At 44.5% G+C, this 18,600-nt stretch overlaps 1 protein-coding gene across 1 annotated transcript in view; it reads left to right on the top strand.

The window, feature by feature from the left end:
- The window catches only part of GDF6 (growth differentiation factor 6), a 9,919-nt gene extending 9,535 nt beyond the window's left edge, over nucleotides 1-384 (top strand). The window contains exon 4 of the mRNA XM_026050007.1: nucleotides 1-384. Coding sequence (XP_025905792.1) covers nucleotides 1-384 — 384 coding nt within the window.
- Nucleotides 385-18,600: the final 18,216 nt, after the last annotated feature.

Raw genomic sequence — 18,600 nt, 5'->3', positions numbered from 1 at the left:
CCGTCGCGGCGGCAGCGGCGCACGGCGCCCGCCAGCCGCCACGGCAAGCGGCACGGCAAGAAGGCGCGGCTGCGCTGCAGCAAGAAGCCGCTGCACGTGAACTTCAAGGAGCTCGGCTGGGACGACTGGATCATCGCGCCCCTCGAGTACGAGGCCTATCACTGCGAGGGCGTGTGCGACTTCCCGCTGCGCTCCCACCTGGAGCCCACCAACCACGCCATCATCCAGACGCTCATGAACTCCATGGCGCCCGGCTCCACGCCGCCCAGCTGCTGCGTGCCCACCAAGCTCACGCCCATCAGCATCCTCTACATCGACGCGGGCAACAACGTGGTCTACAAGCAGTACGAGGACATGGTGGTGGAGTCGTGCGGCTGCAGGTAGCGAGCGGGCGGCCGCAGCCGGGCTCCGCGGGCAGCCCCGACGCCGCGGTGAGGGCCGAGGCGGCACCTGCGCCCCCGGGACGGGGGGCTCGGCGGGCGGGGAGGGCCCTGCAGCCCCCCCGCCGCCTCCCCGGGCCGCGCTGATCCGGCGATCTGGCCCCTGCGATGCCCCGAGCGGCCGGAGCGCCGGCTCCGAAGCGTTTCTGTCCCGTTTCTGCCCTCTTTCTGCCGCATTCCTGCAAGATTACCGGCCAGAAACAGCCTGCGGCCACCCCCTCCCGCGGAGGAGAGGACAAAGACAAAATGAAAAAAAAAAAAAAAAAAAAAAAAGGAATTGTTCGGGATTGTAATTACCAGCTAGGTTACGTTTTAAGACAGTAATGAGAAACTGTGAAAAGAGCGAAGAGCCGCAGAAAGCCCGGCCTGGGGGGGACGGCGACGGGGATGGCAGCGAGGAGCAAGCAGGGCACCGAACAGGGCACCGAACAGGGCACCGAGCAGGGCACCGAACAGGGCACCGGGCCGGGCACCGAACAGGGCACCGAGCGGGGTACCAGGCCGGGCACCGAACAGGGCACCGAGCAGGGTACCAGGCCGGGCACCGAGCCGGGCACCGGGCCGGGTACCGGGCCGGGTACCGGGCCGTACACCGAASAGGGCACCGGGCCGGGTACCGGGCTGGGCACCGAGCAGGGCACCGGCCCAAGCGGCCCGCGCCCCTTCTCACTGCAGCCGTCGCAGCTGCAGCTCCAGCCTTCCCCCACACTCGTTTCTAGGATCGTTACCTTTTCTGGGTTTGCAGAGCTACAAACTGGTGGAAAAAAAAATAGAAAAAGAGAGAGAATAATAATATAAAATGCTAAAAAAAAAAAAAAAAAAAAGACTCGATCAGGAGCAATAATTTAAAAATGCACATTTTGCTTTGGATGCACTGTTGTTCATATAAAAGTTGTAAATATTTGTTTATTTAAACAGACTGAAAAGTGCAAAATGGAGATGAGCAACATGCATTTTTTTTAATGTACAAAACATTATATGCACTCCAAATGTTATAATTTCTAATATTTTTAAAGTTTATATTTGAGTTGTACAGAATTAAGCATTAATCAAATATTTCATCCTTACTTAACATTATCATTTCCTTAAAATATTATTACAAGATTTAAATTCTGTTCTAATAATGGAGAAAAAGTTTTTTTTTACTGTCTACCTCACTATAATGCAAGTATTTACAACTCTAAAGTTATCTGAGGTAAATTAATATTCAGAACATTTTTACAATACATCTTTACTGGAYGATACTACAACTATTACTGTATTATTAAACCATTTTTTTTTTCAAAAAGTCAGTTTGCTTTTATATGTTCCATTATTTGATTAAGTAATTATGAGTTCTCAAGTAAACGTTGGCTCCAGTTGTCAAATGCTGTCAGGTTAAGTTGGAGTGAGTGCCACTTTAAGACTTACTTAAAGCCATTTTTCCTATACGAAAACTTCTTTTCTGTATGCTCRTAAAATCTTTAGTTTCCTCCTTGGTATATGCTGGTGGCATAAATATGCAAGAAGTTGCATTATGATTTTACGTATTTTATGCAGTGATTTATGTTAATGTAATTGGGGGAATGCATTAAGTGGAAAAAATTCAGGCAAGCATTTGTAAATACAGTCTGTACCGGGCACGTTTATATACACTGTATTATGATGACAAGCGAAAAGATAATGAATGTTTTATAAATGATATTTATTTTTGATGCAATGGGTAATATATTTATTAAACATTTCCTGGTTATCTCTTAGATAATGAAGAACTATTCAATGAGTAGCTGTTTCGCTGGGAGAGGATCACAGCCCTCTCGTAAGGCTGGGTCTACAGAGGCCCCGGTGAGTGTGGGGGCTCAGAGCTGGGTCTCTTCAAGGAAAGGTTCATCTCAAACCCGTGAGAGCTGGAAGAGCTGCTCACCTTGTAGCAACTGTGGAATGTGTGTGAAAACAAGGATCTTTTCATGGCAAGTGGAATTTCTTTTTACCAGATCACAAGATCTGATCTCCCACGTTTTTCTCTGGCAAACGCTCCCTTTCTGGGACTGGGACGTGAACAAAGGATTCCAGAGCTGGACCTGGGAATGTGAATGAGAGACTGAGTGACCACCGCGAGGGTCCGGCCTTAGTTTGTGTGCAGCTTTCCAGAGGGATACGTCTGCGTGGTATTTAATGGTGTTTCACATTTGTGACTAAAAGTAACTTTGGAAATCACCGCTTTAAGGCGAGCTTTAGCTCTCCTTAGCCTGACCTAACTGTGTGGGGTCCCACTGTGCATCCAGCGCCTACTCTTATTATAACGGAAAGCCGTGGAAAAATGGTACAAAGAAAATCTACACACCAGCAAGCTGGAGTACACTCTATAACAAAAGGCAATCGAGATAGATAAGATGTCATAAACTGGAAATGACCATGATGGCAAAATCTGAAATTTTACAACAAAATTCACAGACAGCAAAGCACTTCAAGGCTGAATGAATCATCTCCTAATTTCACTGTCCAGTGAGCAAACGAAGCATCAGATGTATAGACAGTGCTTCAGCTCAAATAATGCAGCAGAGCTTTTCAACGCAAGTTCCTTCCAGTACAAAACCAGTATCGCTTCTATTACAAGCCCTTACTACATGCTCATGAGCAAGCTGTCTTTTCCTATGCACCTCAGAATTTGTGCTTGGGATTTTTGCTGGACGAAACACACTCTGAGAGGCCTGAGGAATCTCTCYTTAGAGGATGTCCTCAAAGCAGCAGCAATGAGATTTTCCTGTCTTGGATGCACGTGGCAGAGCTCTTTGTACCTTCTCTTCTAGCTGAATTTTGGGGAACAGCTTTGATGGCCAGAAAACGTTTGTCCCAAGTGGCTGTGCTTGTTGGCCTCCAGGCAAAGAAGTGGATCTGAAAAGACACAAAAATGGTCCTAAGCTGGAGTATCTATTTTGGAGACGAGTCTTTCGGATTTTGATATTAGAAGAGAGGAAACGCTGCCCTTTCTGAGAATGTCTTTTGGATACTATAGTTAATATAACATTATCTAAGCCTCTTTTGGCAAGTTTGCTCTTCCTAAAGATGGAATCTCTGCTTGTTTCCTTTTTTAGTTCTACGATATTCTTTTGTACAAAACTGAGAAGGAGCAGTGCAATTTGGAAGAGGAGACACGTAAGGATGGAGCAAAGCTGAGAGATTGTCTTTCCTTCCTTGTGCCTCCCTTCCTCTCTCCTGTCCTCCCTCTAAGTGCTCACCAGTGACCTGAACAAAAAACACCCGTGGTTATTGTTTCAGCTTTTAGCACAAATAATGCAAGCTTTTGTTATGGAGCAATCCAAATATGGTAATTCTGGGGAAGTACAGCTCAAATCAACGTGTCCTGCCAATGTAATAGGAATTGTCTTTCCCCTTTCTCAACTCCCCCTGCTCAAGATCGTGTTCAAAGAGGGGAAATAATTCCTTTTATTATGTTGCTGGCCAGAAGAGGGAGCAGAATCTATTAAGTAGTGGGATGAGATAGCAGCAAATAAAAGCTGAAGTGAGCCTGCCTGCCTGGGTCTTGTGTACCAGGCAACGTTTCGCAGTTCATCCATCTCACTGACTGTGTTGCTCAAACACGACAAAACCACTGACACTTTCTTGAAGTATAGACATTGGACAGAACAGTTAAATAGAGAATTTAGGGTTTTTTTTTCATCTGCATTAAAAAAAAAACCGGAGGGTGTAAGCCCTTTCTTTGTAAGTGGTGCTCCTCCTTTTTAGACTCYGAACTCCCTCTTAAGCAGACTTATGGAGGCTTTTATAATTTTGCAAATGATTTGTGGGGAAAAATAGTGGATACCCTTCCATAGACAGTAGGCCCAGCCTTCTTCCTTGCTGTCTCTGTGTTGATGAGAGGTCATTTTACTGAAATGTGTAAAACAAGCATGTTTACTTTTACACAGATGTGAGGCCAGAAGTACCTCAAATGTTACCTAGGGTCAGAGTTGATCATCATGTATGAAACATGTTTCTTTAGAATCTCCTAATCTCAGTTTCAGAAGCCCATCTGAAGCCTTGAGGAAGTCAAATGACTTAAATTTATACTCACCAATCATTCAGAGTCCAGGCATCAAATCAGTGGATTTCATTAGCCTATAGTTTGTTCTGCCCTATAGAGGCCCATGGCTATACAGCACTATACAGCTTTAGAGAGAGGTTCTCTTGTCAGCATTCAGCTCTATTATATGATTAGATTTCCAAATATTTGCTCTTGTTTCTTTACAATGTCACACTGGCTGTAAACTGTGTATGTTCCAGCTGTTCATTATTGAGAGAGGAAAGTCAACACAGTTCCACTACTGTGCTCATTGCCTGCCCCTTCCTCAATGACTACAGCCCTGAAAGCCATCACCTCTCCAGCCTATGTTGGTTAATATGCATTATTATTTAGCACATTGTATTGTTGGGTATTCAAAAGGATTTTCCCAGTGTTTTAAACTGAGCTGTTTTTTTGCACTGCCTTAGCCCAGCCTATGGGCTGCTATGTTCAACTATGTTTTACATTTTGGCTACCTCAGTCTGTGACAAAACTAGAATTGGTTTTAACTTGACAGTCAGTTGACCCTTTTCCTGGAACTGAGAAGTCTACAGCCAGAGTGGGAACTTTTATCCTGTAAGGCTACTTTTCCTGCTAATAACTTTCCATCCTTTTTTTTTTTTTTTTTTTTTTTTTTTTTTTAGAGATTTTCCCCCCTGCAGATCATTATTTAATCTGTGGAAGATGGTAATTTTTCTGACTTTAAGATTTTTAGTGGACTTAATGCTTAGGGGAATACTAGGGTAGAATAAGTGAGGAGACTCCTAGGATGCCAACATGTTAATCTAGCATTGAGAGCTTTGAACCATGTGAACCACTAAGGAAATGCGCAGGTGAAGAAGAAAATTGGTGTTTTGGTTGAGAATTTATTTCAAGGGTGGAAGTGGGAAATTGCAGGAGGGCCATAGAAGAACAAAAGGGATAACTTAAGGGCAAACTGCCAAACATCTGAGATGTCTTTACACTAATGCTAAGAGTATGGAGAATAAACAGGAAGAACTAGAAGTCTTGGGACACAACAAAGGCTACAGTTTAATCAGCGTCACACAGGCTCAGTGGAATAAATTGCTGCACTTGAATATTAGCAGAGAGAATATAATTTGTGGAGGAAGAACAGGCAGAAAGAAAGGGAAGAGTATTATCTGGTCTATTAGGAATGTGTGTAAGGCCAGAAAGAGGGGAGGGACAGACTTGTTGAAGATAAAACAGAGCGGAACTGTAAAGCTCTCCTAGCGATTACTTAATGAGGAGGAGGAGGAGGAGGTCAATGTAACATTTTTCGAGTGGGACTACTGGGAGTGTCCAGAGGATATGAGGTGGTGGTAATCGAGGACTTTATCTGAGTAGATATTTGCTGGAAGAAAAAAAAAAAAATCCAAGCACAGACAGTTTCTCAAGTTTCTGGAATGTGTTGGGACAACTTTTTGTTTCAAAGAGTGGAGGCAGTTCCTGGAGACATAGCCAGATAAGGCTGTGATAGATATGTCGAATAAAGAGCAACTTCCTAGAAGGTAATTTGAGCTCATGGGTTTGTGGAAAATGATTGAGAGAAGGAGAGCAATACTAAATTATTCCTATAAAGCAGAATTCCATCATTTTAGAGAACAGGTAGAGAAGGTTCTGCAAAGAGGAACTGGAATGAGGCAGGAGTTGAGAGGCAAGTTGGAAAAAAGGGCCCCGTAAGAAGCTGTCCTGCTGGGACAGCGTAGTAAGAAATCAGGGAGACTGAGTCAAGAGCTGTCTGGCCATCTGAAAACAAGGAGGCACTTCACAGAAAGTGAAAAAAGAAGGATGCTGCACTAGCATAAGAGAAAGGCTAATGCCTACAGAACGTTAAGGGCACAAAAATAGGAATAAGAAGAAAAAGAAAAGGAATTCCACTTCCCTGGAATGGCGAACAAAGGATGAATGACACAGATCAAAGGGTGGAACACCTTATTCTTTGCAAATAAGGGCTACCAGAAACCTAATGCAGTTAGAGCTAGTAAAAGAATTGAAAGCCAGGCCAGACCAAGGGTAAAAAAAAAAAGTGAAAGAATATCTGAATAAAATATTAAAAGCAGGAAGTCGTGATGACACTTATCTGGCATAATCAAAGCAATAAGCACAGCCAACTTTGGAATACTAAAAATTATCTTTAAGAACACTCAGAAGAATGATGAAATATCCAGAAGTTGTGCATTAGCCAACTTGTCTCAAATACTTCAAAAAATACAAAAAAACCCCAAAAGCTTGATAAAATAGTAATTGTAGAATAATAACATGATAAAGACATCCAACATGAATTTATACAGAACAAATCCCATCCAGCTAGTCTCATTTTCTTCTTTTATAAAGGTGAAGTGAAACTCTGGTGCTTAAGAGGGAGTTCTAAATACTCTTGCTACATGAAAGAGGTGGTTTGGGATATGTACAAAAATGTAATGGCGGGAAGTGCAAAATATTGCACTTAAGGAGAGATCATTTTATGCATAAGCTGCACAATGGAAAATTTGGCTATATTATGCTTCTGCAGGAAAGAATCTGGTCTTTATAATGAAATAAATATCTGCCTATGAGTTAACAAATCGATACTGTTGCAGGGCATAATACTGGGCCACTGTATGTGAGATGTGGCAAATATTCTGCACTGCTTTGGACTGGTGATGGCTCAAATAAAGTTCTGTGTCCGGTTTTAGACAAAATGCTTTTGAAGATCATTTTCTGATGTCTTCTAGATTATTAATGGTCTGCCAACCATAGCCCAAATAGTGCTGCTTGGTGATTTAAGTGCACCAGGCATGACATGGATATATGTAAGACTGGCCAGCTCATGCCCTCATTGTGCTGGACTCCACAAACTAGGGGTTTGGGGCTTTTCTCTCTCTCTCTGTGCTTTGAGAGGTGTTTTGAGAAATGGCTACTAGGATGGACGGACCTTGCTTGGTCTATTGGAAGAGGGAGCAGTGCAGCTCCCAGGACCTCTGTGCACAGGGTACCCTCCACAGCACCACAGCTCACAGGGCCTTTTCATCACTAACTGCTTGAGTCTGAGGAGATGTGGATGCCCTGGCATTCTTCTGCAATTCACTTATGCACTCCTCTGCCTCCGTCTTCCTTGAGAAACACAAGCCTACATTTTCCTCCTAAGGTGGGAATAAGGGGATTTATTGTGATGCCTGTTATGGCCTCTAAACTGGACAGTACTCCTGTGGAGATGCCTTTGGTACTAAGCACAGTGGAATAAAGGTCTCTCATAGCTTTATATAAGGCATTTTGTTTAGTGCACCCAGCTAATTGCTCGAAGATACAATATTTTGCTCAGTCCTTCTCCAGCAGTGTCCTGCACTTGGTAAGACTCTCTTGTTGCTATCATAAAGCAAACAACAGTCTATGGCATGACAGCAATGTGCTATTTTGATGAGCTTCTGTGAGTTTACCACACTCAAGATGGTTTTGATGCTGTTATGTTCAAATGAGACCAAAAAAGCCCAAACCTCAACTTCCTCAAAGGAAGTTCTCTGAGTTTTCCAGGGAATGTTGTTCATCAGGTAGAGCTCGTGTACTTGCAGTTGACTCACCAATACCTTTCAAAGACAGTTCCCTGTCCTCAAGCATGTCCATATGGAATTCTGTTGTTCTCTGTGTCACTTACTATTTGTAGTGTGGGATTACTATTCATGTATGGGATGAACTCTGTAGAGGAGCTTTGGATCTTATTGTGACTGCCCAGGTAAAACCACACCAAAAGCCCTGGTCCATCACGTACCAGCAGTCCTGCAGACTCCAGGGGAACAGGCCTTGAAAGTATCTGTGTCGGGACCTCTGAGTTTCAGTAAACTGAATATTGTAATCAGGCTATTCATATATCTGTTCCACCTTGAAATAAGGCTGGCACTGGTGATGTCACAGGCTCCCGAATGTTTGTTGCTTTGTTCTGTTATTTTTGAGTGAAATAAATTACTGCTGTCACCCAGAAATGAAATTCTATAAAACATCCTCCTCTTCCTCTTTGCCAATACCTAAAAACAAGCTCTGTGAGCAGAATATTCTCATACACATGCCTGATGTTATACTGCCCTCCTGTCTATCATTCAGGTGCTGTTTCTTTTTGTTCTTGTAGCCCAGAGCTCCACAAACCTATTTAACCTGGAATTTACCTCTGCAAAAGTGGCTCTGCTTGGAGGCTGTGCAAACAAGTTCATCACTGACCAAATGGTCAGCAGAGCTGACAAACATACAACAGCTACTGCAAGTCTGTCTGAAGATAGAGGAAATAAAGAAGAATTGTTCATCGTTTAAGGACTTTTTGATTTTTTCTGACTTTAAATTTCTTCCTAATGGGCATCTTGGGGAGGTGGAGAATGTACCTAGAGGGGCTTAACTAGGGCTTGGGTTCATCCTAGGCCATTAAAAATGTACCAAAAAAATTTGAAAATGCTGACATTTTTCTTGAACAAAACAAGCATGTTTCTATATTTCTGTGGATTTTTCTCCTTGTCTTGCTGACTAGTCATAACGATTGTCTGTGTAACTGTCTTCATGACACAATTTCTGTTTTTTTCCTTATTGCTGGGTACTAGAATTTGCAGGGATACCTACCCATAGCTTTCTTTTTAACATTTCAATGTTATGAGATTTGAAAGAGCTAAAGTAGCTCAGAGAAGATGTACCCTTACATATCCTACTTTCTATGGCTTGGTATTTTCTGTGTATATCCTTACATTGCCAGCTCTGGGGTCTGCTCTGCCCGCTTTTGGTGACCACCAGGACAGGTCCTTTAGCACGACAGTGGGATTTGTTTCCGTTGGTGTGGCCTAGTGATGCTTTTGCTTCCTTTCTTCTTTGGTTCTGGTCTTTTCTGCCTGTGGCAGTGCTTACACCAGAACCTCCTGGGCATGTAGGTTCATGTCTATCCTAGCAGGGGGTGGCTTGTGTGAGGAACCGTACGCAGGCAAATTCAAAGCAGATTGTTCTATACAGCGTCAAATTCTATGGAGATGGAACATGATATGATATGTTGAAGCAGGATATATAGCATATGGCCATAATTCAAGGAAACACGTTTCTCCAGCTGGATACCTGCTATTGAGTTGGAAAAAACACGTGTCCTGCATTCTGGTAGGCTTCCACCGAACAGTGAGAGGACATGAAAGTAGAGTCATTTCTGGTGTGGAGTATCAGCCAATGTTGATATTTCCCTGACGGTTGTTACAACAGGCGAAGCACAACCTGAAAAGCTTTCCTGAGCTCGGCAGCCCTGGGCGCACGCCTGGAGATGGCTGCTTGCAAATAGGCTGATGACTTGAGCGACTCACTGTGTATTAATCATCAACTGAGGCCTCCTGCCAGGCAGAGGTAGCTGTGCGTGCCGCCTCTCCCGTGGTTCAACTGCTAAATACCTCGTGGTCAGACCTATGAGTAATTACCTGCCTCAGCCTACTCCAAAATCATGAAGCGAGGCTAAGCCGTTGCCCTGGAGCAATCCATCCTTCCCAGCGCTGTTGCTCCCTGCCYGCCGATCGGCCGCGCTCCTTCCTTGCATCCCGCTGGACGCTCCCACTGAACCGCCCCAGCCCTCAGCCCTCTGGGAGAGGACCCTTTCCTAGTTCCTCTTTCTCTCCCACTTCCAGATGCAACTTTTTCCACATCAGTCACTCCTTCCCACCACACCAGACCCCAAATCTCTCAGTCTGGCAGCTCCAAGAGGTGTGTTTTGCTCAGGAACGCGGTGTCCTTTTACTCCTATTCCTCTCCCACAACACTAACCTGGGAAAACAATGATAAAAATCTGTTTTCCYAGTGCATCCTATGTTTTCTTTCATTTATATATATATTTATTTATATAAATGTCTACTTTTTATGATGAGTAGCTCCTTTTCTTCTAGAAAATCAGTATTTCCATGAAGAGCAAGAGGGATTTTTCTTTTGTTTGTGGGAAAACTTTCATTACTGGTATTTAAAAACATATATTTTTTTAAGGATGGAAGTGAAAAAGCATTCTTCTGTAACTTTATGTTTCTGTCTCTGCACCCTCTCAATGCCAAGGGCCAGTCCAAATGACAAAACGAGCCTTATTCCTTGCACTGAGCACCCCTTCCTGGCATGTCTGAGTGGATAAATCCAAGGGCAGTGTATGGCCACACAGTCTCGTCCTGGATGCTGTGTTGTCTCCTACTTGACCTAACCTGACACAACTTGCACAGTGCAACCGGTCCCTTGTTYTCCCAAATTCAAAGAGATTCCTCGCAGAAGGCATCAGAAAGGGGAGAAATATGTGTGTAACCCGAGGGCAGGCAGAGGTGGCTCCGTGGCCAGAGATCCCTGCAGTAGCTTGGTATTTCTCTGTTGTAGCGTGCCTGCCATGTGTGCTGATGCAGCAAGTACTATAATTACACACCATATTTCTAGAAATGTTTGTGTTCTACAGTGAGTAATGAAAATAGTTGCACAAAGACAAGTGCTCCAGCATGGAGCATACGGCAACTGAAACACATTTTCTCTCATTGGATGCTGAAGTTTGTAACAGATTCAATGTCATGACACTTGTCTATAATTTATGGCAAGTTCTGCAAAGCTTGTGATATTTTGATATATATCAAAAGCAGGTAGAAAGCTAATTCCAGGGTTCTTCTGCTTTGGATTTCCTGCCTGTTGTGCAGAAAGCGATTGTCTTTCCATGAATCCAGAAGGAGAATTGCCCTGCTGCTTAGCAGGGCACGCAATGCAGCAGCACAGCACCAGGCTGAACAACTGTCATCAGTTCTGTGTGCAAGGGTGCACTGCTGGGCCCATGTCAAGTAATGGAGTAAAGAGCTGCTTAATAAACAYTGGATGGGCCAAATAGCACAACGCTTATCAGTTAAAGGAGAGGAGCAGTTGGCAGGTCTTGGTTAGAGGTGTGTTGGACAAGGCTTGTGCTGTCTCAGCAGATGCTTGGGCCAACAGTGGAGGTGGCCRCAGCTCTGCGGTTTCCAGATGCTGCATGCGTGGTCTCCACAAGCTGCTCTTGCCCAGGCTGGTGGATCCCCTGGCCGTGTCGCTTTCCCCTGCCCAAACTGGTCCCTTGATCCCGCAGGCTATGGGCTGCTCTCCACTGCTGCCTGAAGCCAGAGGCTTCACATTAAGCTTCATTTTAGCTGGGACATCAGCTCTTGTCCAAAGAGCTCCACTTCAACTGGGAGATGAACATCTGTTCTTCATGCCTGGTAATATCATGGATAACATTTCTGCCTGTGCTTCCCCATCCATTAGAAAGATCCTGCCACATCCAATGCGTCACTGCTGGGAGAAGAGCAAATGCTCCCTCTGAACGTGGTGGCTCTGTGCACCGTGGTAGCCCGGGACAGGCTCACTGAGTAGCTTCTGTTTCAATGTAAGGACAGCAACCGAAGGGGAAGAGCAGTGCCTGGATCTGAAGTGGCACGTACAGGTTTTCCTGTCATGGATACTGGATATCCACGTTCAGTAGAGTGACCCTTGGGCCTCAGCACTGCTGCAGGACATCCAGTGTGCCCTGCAGAAGAAGGGGTTAACTCCCAGCCCTCACAGCTGCACACAGCCCCGGACAGCTGGGGAGCAAGAGGGATTTTAGGGTCTCCAGCTTCTGGGTTCAGAGTTTGAAATAAACTTTAAAAAATGATTTTTAGCAGCTTTGATGCTCAGAAAGTTTAGTGTGTCAAACTCCCTTAAGATCTCCCAAATTAGGCTTCCCAAACATCAAACCAGCAACACCTGCTGTTGGGAGTTGTTCTTGGGACTTAATGAAATTAAGAAACCTTAAAAAAAATTTAATCTGAAAGGCCCATGTGTGAGATGTTCCATGCAGAGGAGGTTCCCAGGAGGGGAGACACAGGCTTTTGCTGAGGACTGGCACACAAGGCTTGTTCAGAGGGTGTTTGCAAGGCCCAGGTGGTGACCAGCCTCGTTGGCCTGGTCTTCACGGTGCAGGAGGGGTTAGTGTCACCTGCACTGCTGGGTGCGGTGATGGCAGCGAGTGGATGAAATGCACTTCCATTAACCTGGAAAAGCAGTGTAAGCTTTGGTTTTCCAAACACTTACGAAGGAGTATTGCACAGCAATATTGTTAGATGGGAGGAAATGCTTTTTAAAGTTAATTGAGAATTGGGGCATGCAGATATTGATGTCCTAGGGAAGGCAGTTGAGCCCTGAGAATGACACAGCTAAAGATTTATTCCCACCAGAAACAGACCCTGACTAAGCTCTTGGAGGAAAATATTATTTGTCTTCCATGATAGACAAAGTACATTAATGCGAAAAGTTGACATGCAATCCAAACTTTGGACAGTTCTGCCTCTCTTGAGCCATGTGTTTTTGATAAGTAAATAATACTTAATGGCCTGCAGTAAYTCTGCAGACCTAAATATTTGGCTGCCTGAATATTTCACAAAAAGTTCCCCTGATTKCAAAAGGTCACACAAATGTAACAGCTTGGCCCAGATGTGAAAGCTAAAGAGACTTTATTAGTGCTGTGGAGTAGCATGTCACTAGGTCACCTTTAGATTTTAAGGCTATTACTCATTTGTTTGTTAGATGGGCTACATCTAGTAATTATTGCAATTACTGAGTCCAGGCCAATACATGCTTCTGTATCATCTGTAAGCTGTCTGGGAGAGGAAAAAAAAGAAAAGCAGGATCCTTTTTTACATTTCTTCCTCACTGAAAGAGGGATCCAGAAGGGATGTGAGACAAATGCCTCAGTTCATCTCTGACCAGTAGAAAACAGTGGGGAGGAAGGTACTATCCTGGCTCAAACTGCAAGGCCTGCATTTTGTCTGAGTTCTGGTCTTTCTAACGCAACAAATTTGAGAACTTGCAAAAATAAATTTAAAATAGAAATAAATAAAAGGGCATAAAAGCTAGTTTAACCAGGTCCAGAGAAATGTACTGGATGCAGAGGGTGTCCCTGGTGTGAAGTCCCCATCCCGATTTCTGCATCAAATAGCAGAGGTCAGGAACATCGGAGTGAGGGACTCGAAAGAGGTGAGGGATAAAGAGTAGAAATCTGAGGGGAACCAGGTTTTCTAAGCTCATGGCTCCTCTCTGTTTCCCAGAGAGGAGCCCTGTTAAGACTAGTCTATCCTTATGTCTGCTTGCACAAGGCAGCTTTAACCGTTGCTTACCTGACCCCCGAAGATGCCCTTGGTGCAAGGCAATCCTTCCAAGGCAGATGGGTCCCAGGCAGGACACGTCTGCTCAGAGCCCCTTGTTGTGGGACGACAAGCCACAATGGGATAAAACACAGCACAGTTACGTGCTCTGTTTTACGCCGTTTTTGCAACGGGAAAACAATCCACTCTTTCACGGAGCAAGAATTTTCCCCCGTAACCAGAGCTCGCTTTCTTTTGCTCTCTGGAGTTACAGTGATGTTCTTCCAGGGAGGATCTGTGCGAGGCTACACGGATTATGCCTCTGCTTTCCTAAAGCAGTGAGAGGTGAAAACTATACACATAAAAACTCCCCTTCCCTAGAAAGGGAGTTATCTGAGTGGGTGAGTCACTGACAATTTGAATGCAAAAATGGTGTGATCATCTTTCTTCTGTTTATCCTGGCATGTGAATTCAGACAAAATGTCAGAGTGCAAAAGCAAGGCAAGATAGGGAGCTACTGAATCTTATGTTTAATTTAATAAAACAGTTTGAGAGGAGAAACTGGGAGATCTCATGCGTGGTCTCTGTTGGCTTGGGTCCACAGCTGCCTGATTTACTGCAGCTGAGGATCTGTCTCTAGCAGTTTTCTTCTTGGATAGATGTAGTCGAGTCCACTGATACCTCTGTGCTGCCATGGATGGGCATCCAATGGAAAATGTAAGGGATAGCAAATGGGGGAGTAGAATTTATAGTGATGGATGTAAGCATTCGGCTGACCACTTCCTCTAGACCACTGCACGCAGGGGCCTTGCACCTTTGCTTAGACTGCTCCAATTTCAACAGCCACAGACCTGATCCAGGCTTCAGGAGCTGCTTCCCCCTAAGCTCTTCCTCTTGTGAAGAACCCCACAAGCCATTACCTCGCACCCCCTGCACAGGGCAGCGTCTCCCCAGCAGCAGCCCCCTGCCCTGGTTCCTGTGCTGCTCCACGTGGACATGTCCCACAGGSAGCTACCACACGCAGCTGCCTCTCACTTCATCTTTGGAAGAAGCTCGTTTAGAAGAGTTTTCTTCTGCAGAAGAGGCCAGAAGATGTGTCGAGGCTGCAGGAATGGTTTCRGCTCTGGGACCAGAATCTAGAAGTTCAGGACTCCAGGCTCCGAGCTGAGCACGGTGGTGTGTGTTCACAAGGCTGGCGGCTCCAGCTGCCAGGTGGTCTGTGCTCTCCCAAGCCTCAGGACAGGAGCCAATCTGCTCTGTGGGCTCTGGGGAAAGCAGCATGGGAACATCATCTCCATTGGCTCTGGGCTGGACTTCATGTACCCACCTCAGAGAGTTTCAATGGGGAAGTCGATATCATTCCCAAGGAGGAAGATTCCCTCTTCCCCAGGAGCCACTCTTGGGTATCTAAGGTAACGAGACTCTCTTCTTTGCTTCTGTGCAAGGCTGGCAGCATGAACATATTATCATCTTCCCTGCATTACCCTTGGTTTCTGAGTGTCCTTTTTGTTCTGTAAGAGTTTGGAGGAACCACAGGTTTTATTGCAAGTGTCTCTGATAATCCTCAAAATTTCTTGTCACCTGCTCTTCTCTTTGGCTGCCTGCCATCAAACCCTCCCCTTAGCCTTCTTAATCCACTCTGCTTTCTGCCCACTGTCAATCATCATTTCCTTGGGCATAACTTCTAGGAACTAGCTATCTAACCACACTTTCTCTTTTCCTGCTGGCTCCTTACATGGAGAGAGACATTTGTGCTGTGACTCAGCTATGTGAAAGTTGCCTCCTTGCAGATTATAGGAATTTGAATGTCCTTACTTGTAACTTTCAGGTCTTTTTAGTTGGAAAACCTTAAATAAGAGTGCAGTGGCACCGCAGTTCTCTGCCTTTGACATGGGCCCTCTTGGGGTCCGAAGTGGAGAGCTGTCCTCCCTCCCCTCCACACATGCAGATCTAGCACATTTAGCCTAGGAGGACTGTGACACGGAACATCCAATATTGAACATTTCATGGGCKGGGGAAAGGGAATTTTAACTTGTATATTTTTCCCATGAAATTCAAGCATGTTTTTGTGCTCCACCTCCCTCTCCCCCCACCAAGAAAGAAAAGAAAAGAAAAAAACTGTAAAAGTTTTTAACTTCTATGTTAAATTTCTGCTTTTGTAGCCAGCATAAGGGGGAAAATTGCAAGTTAATTTCCAAGTATCATCCCACTTCAGATTGCTGCCCTCCTTTCACTTCTGGATAGTAAGTGGCTTGATCCCATGAAAGTATTGAGCCTCATACATCACACTTTATAAAGTGTACTATAAAATCACACAATAAAATATGTCTCACTGGCTCCTCCTGGTACTAAATAGCTTTTTTATCAGTGAAACCTAGTTTTCTTGTTCTCCTTCTGGCTATTCCTTTTGTGGATAGAATCCCACTGGAGCTCTACCTAGTGACAGAAGTTGAATGCTTCCTGCTTTAATGTTTATTTAGCAAAACATTTTACATTCCTGGAGAGATACCAGTCTGTCATTAATGGATTCTTGGCTCAGGGCCAGCAGCTAATAGTTTTATTGGTCTTCACAGCACAGCTCCGTGATTTCGGTAGCTTTGCTGAGCTCTTTTTTTTTCTAATTTTTTATTTTTGATCAAATGAAGTGCAATGAAGGAGGAACAGAGGCAAGTGCCCTTGCTCTGTGCTGCCCTGGTCCCGCCTAGGACCAGTCTGTGACACTAAGGGATGCCCAGATGCACCCAGTCCTGTCCCCCAGCATTAAAGCATTTTCCCTGTCACCCTCCCAAAATATACCTGAAAATCCAGAGCTGAACTGTGCCCAGGCAGAGCCCTGGGCCTCCCCAGCCCTCCCCAGCGTTGGGAGCAGCATTTGCAGCATGAGCCTATGCTTAAAGCATCTGTCTTGTCTAATCTCATTTTCCGTCGGTAATTAAGACTGAGCAACCTCTTTCTTAGAGCCTCTTCATCCATTAGTCTCCGTGACAAGAGGAAAAGTGGGAGCCTCATTATTTTTAAATGGGGGCTTGCATTTGTCTTTCAGCTGGAGAAGTCAGGGTGTTATATACGTACGTATGCATTTCAATGGGATGACGTAGCTGGAGAAAAATGAGTGCTTGGGTGCTGCAGGTCAAGTTTGTTTAACACTACAATGTTTTAAAACAAGGTGATGCCATTTCAATTAAATGTCTCAGAATGCTTTGCAAGGTAATTGTTTAAGAAACTTTTCAGAACGACTTTTGCAAATCAGGCTTGCCTTGCAATGGCAATAAAATAGTACGTGCTAGAATAATGGAGCTGGGGACTTTATTAGAAATGAGGAAAACAGTAATATTATTTTCAGGACAGCCTGGTTTGTAACAAGACATTGTTACATAACTTTGCAATTACAGCCTGCAAGATACTTCTTTTGCAACACTTTTGTTTCTCTCTCACAGCAACCTTATGATACTAAACTGTTTTGGAGAATTAAAAAAAAAAAGCAAAGAACTGTTAAGCATTTGTATTGCTAGTGTACCCTAGGACCAGCGTGCAGCTCCCTTTTGTTTGTGGCATTTTTCTTCTATGTTGCCTTTGCATTTCCCACTCACTGGAGACACTGGCCACTTAAGAATTAACTCTGACTGGTTCTTAATGCATTGCAAACTCTGGATTTGCAACATGGTGAGTTTTTTGTTGATTTGTCGATGTTTTGCTTGGGATTTTCTTTTTCACCAAAAAACGCTGGGTATTTGACTCTTCCCTGTAAACATTTGAAAGAAACATTTGAAAAAGCCGTGGAACAAGAGTGTCTGATTCTCTTTCTAGYGGGAATGGAAATCAGAGGGAGAAGCTTTCCAAAGCGAGCATCAAATTCTGATCTCTTTTACAGAAGAGTAAATCCAGAATAATTCAGCGCAGTTACTTCAGATTTATGCTAGCATAAATAAGTTGAGAATTTGGCTCYGGGAATCCCTGTAGCTCCCCATTTGCTCATCTAGCAGCTGGCAGCTTGCTTCTTGCTGTTCCTTTTGCTTTCTGGGCTGATTTGTCTTGCCTGGTGCTCACGTCAGGGCCTTCGAGCTTGRGAGTTAGTTAAATGAGCAAATGTGTTTCGCACAGCACACAGCTATGAATGGCTCAAGACGCTTCACATGATCATACATATTTCAGATTTCCCAAAGGCCACAAATTAATGACTAGTAAATGGATAGAAATATTACTTCACACAGTATGTAATCAACCCGTGGAATTTGGTCCTACAGGAGGTCACTCGTTCAAATAATGGGTCAGGATTTGAAAAATTGCTGGTAATTTTGTGTCAGCTAATTACCCCTGGAGCTGGGCAAGCAAAGATGGAGGTAAGCAAACTCTCATGCCAGAGGACTTGCCGGTTCCCCTGCAGGGATCAGGAAGGAATTTTTCCCTTAGTCTGTGGTTGCGCCCAATTGGCAAAGTCACTTTTCCCTGCTTTGCTCTGCTGCACACGGCGGGAGGCAGGAGAAGGGAGCAGGTGAGACAGAGGTTTGAAGGGCTCTGTCTCCACAAAACCTCAGATCCCAACACCTTTTCTCTCTCTGTGGTAGTTAAGATTTAGATCTTGATCCAAGCCTGGACCTGCACTAACTCCACCTGTTTTTGCTGCTTGCTGAATGTTGTCTATGTATTAGATCTGTACACATCCACTGCTGGATACACACAGAGAAAAATTCTAACATTTAAATATATATGTAGATGTACTTGATGCTGTGGGTGTTTAGAAACTGTCAGACACCCAAATCCCTTCCAAACCAAAATGTGTGACCAAGAGGTAAGTTACAAATCCCTGCTYGGGCATTTTGATGTGTGGTCCCATTTCCCCAGGAAGTTTTCTCTCGAGGCCACCAACCTGCTCAATGAAATTGCTCAGCCATAGGTGTCCAGAGATGTCTGAGTTGTCCTGAGATATACTAAGACAGGTTGGTGGTTATTAGACAGGATAATGGGAGACCATGTCCTCCAAAAGCTCTCAGAAATAGCTCAGGCTGTTTTCCAGGAGAAAACTTCCCAG

The sequence above is a fragment of the Nothoprocta perdicaria genome, unplaced genomic scaffold, assembly GCF_003342845.1.
Source record: "Nothoprocta perdicaria isolate Ctin4 unplaced genomic scaffold, notPer1 scaffold_64, whole genome shotgun sequence".
NCBI lineage: Eukaryota > Metazoa > Chordata > Aves > Tinamiformes > Tinamidae > Nothoprocta > Nothoprocta perdicaria.
The sequence above is the reverse complement of the archived record's forward strand: the minus strand, read 5'-3'. Positions and strand labels throughout refer to the sequence as shown.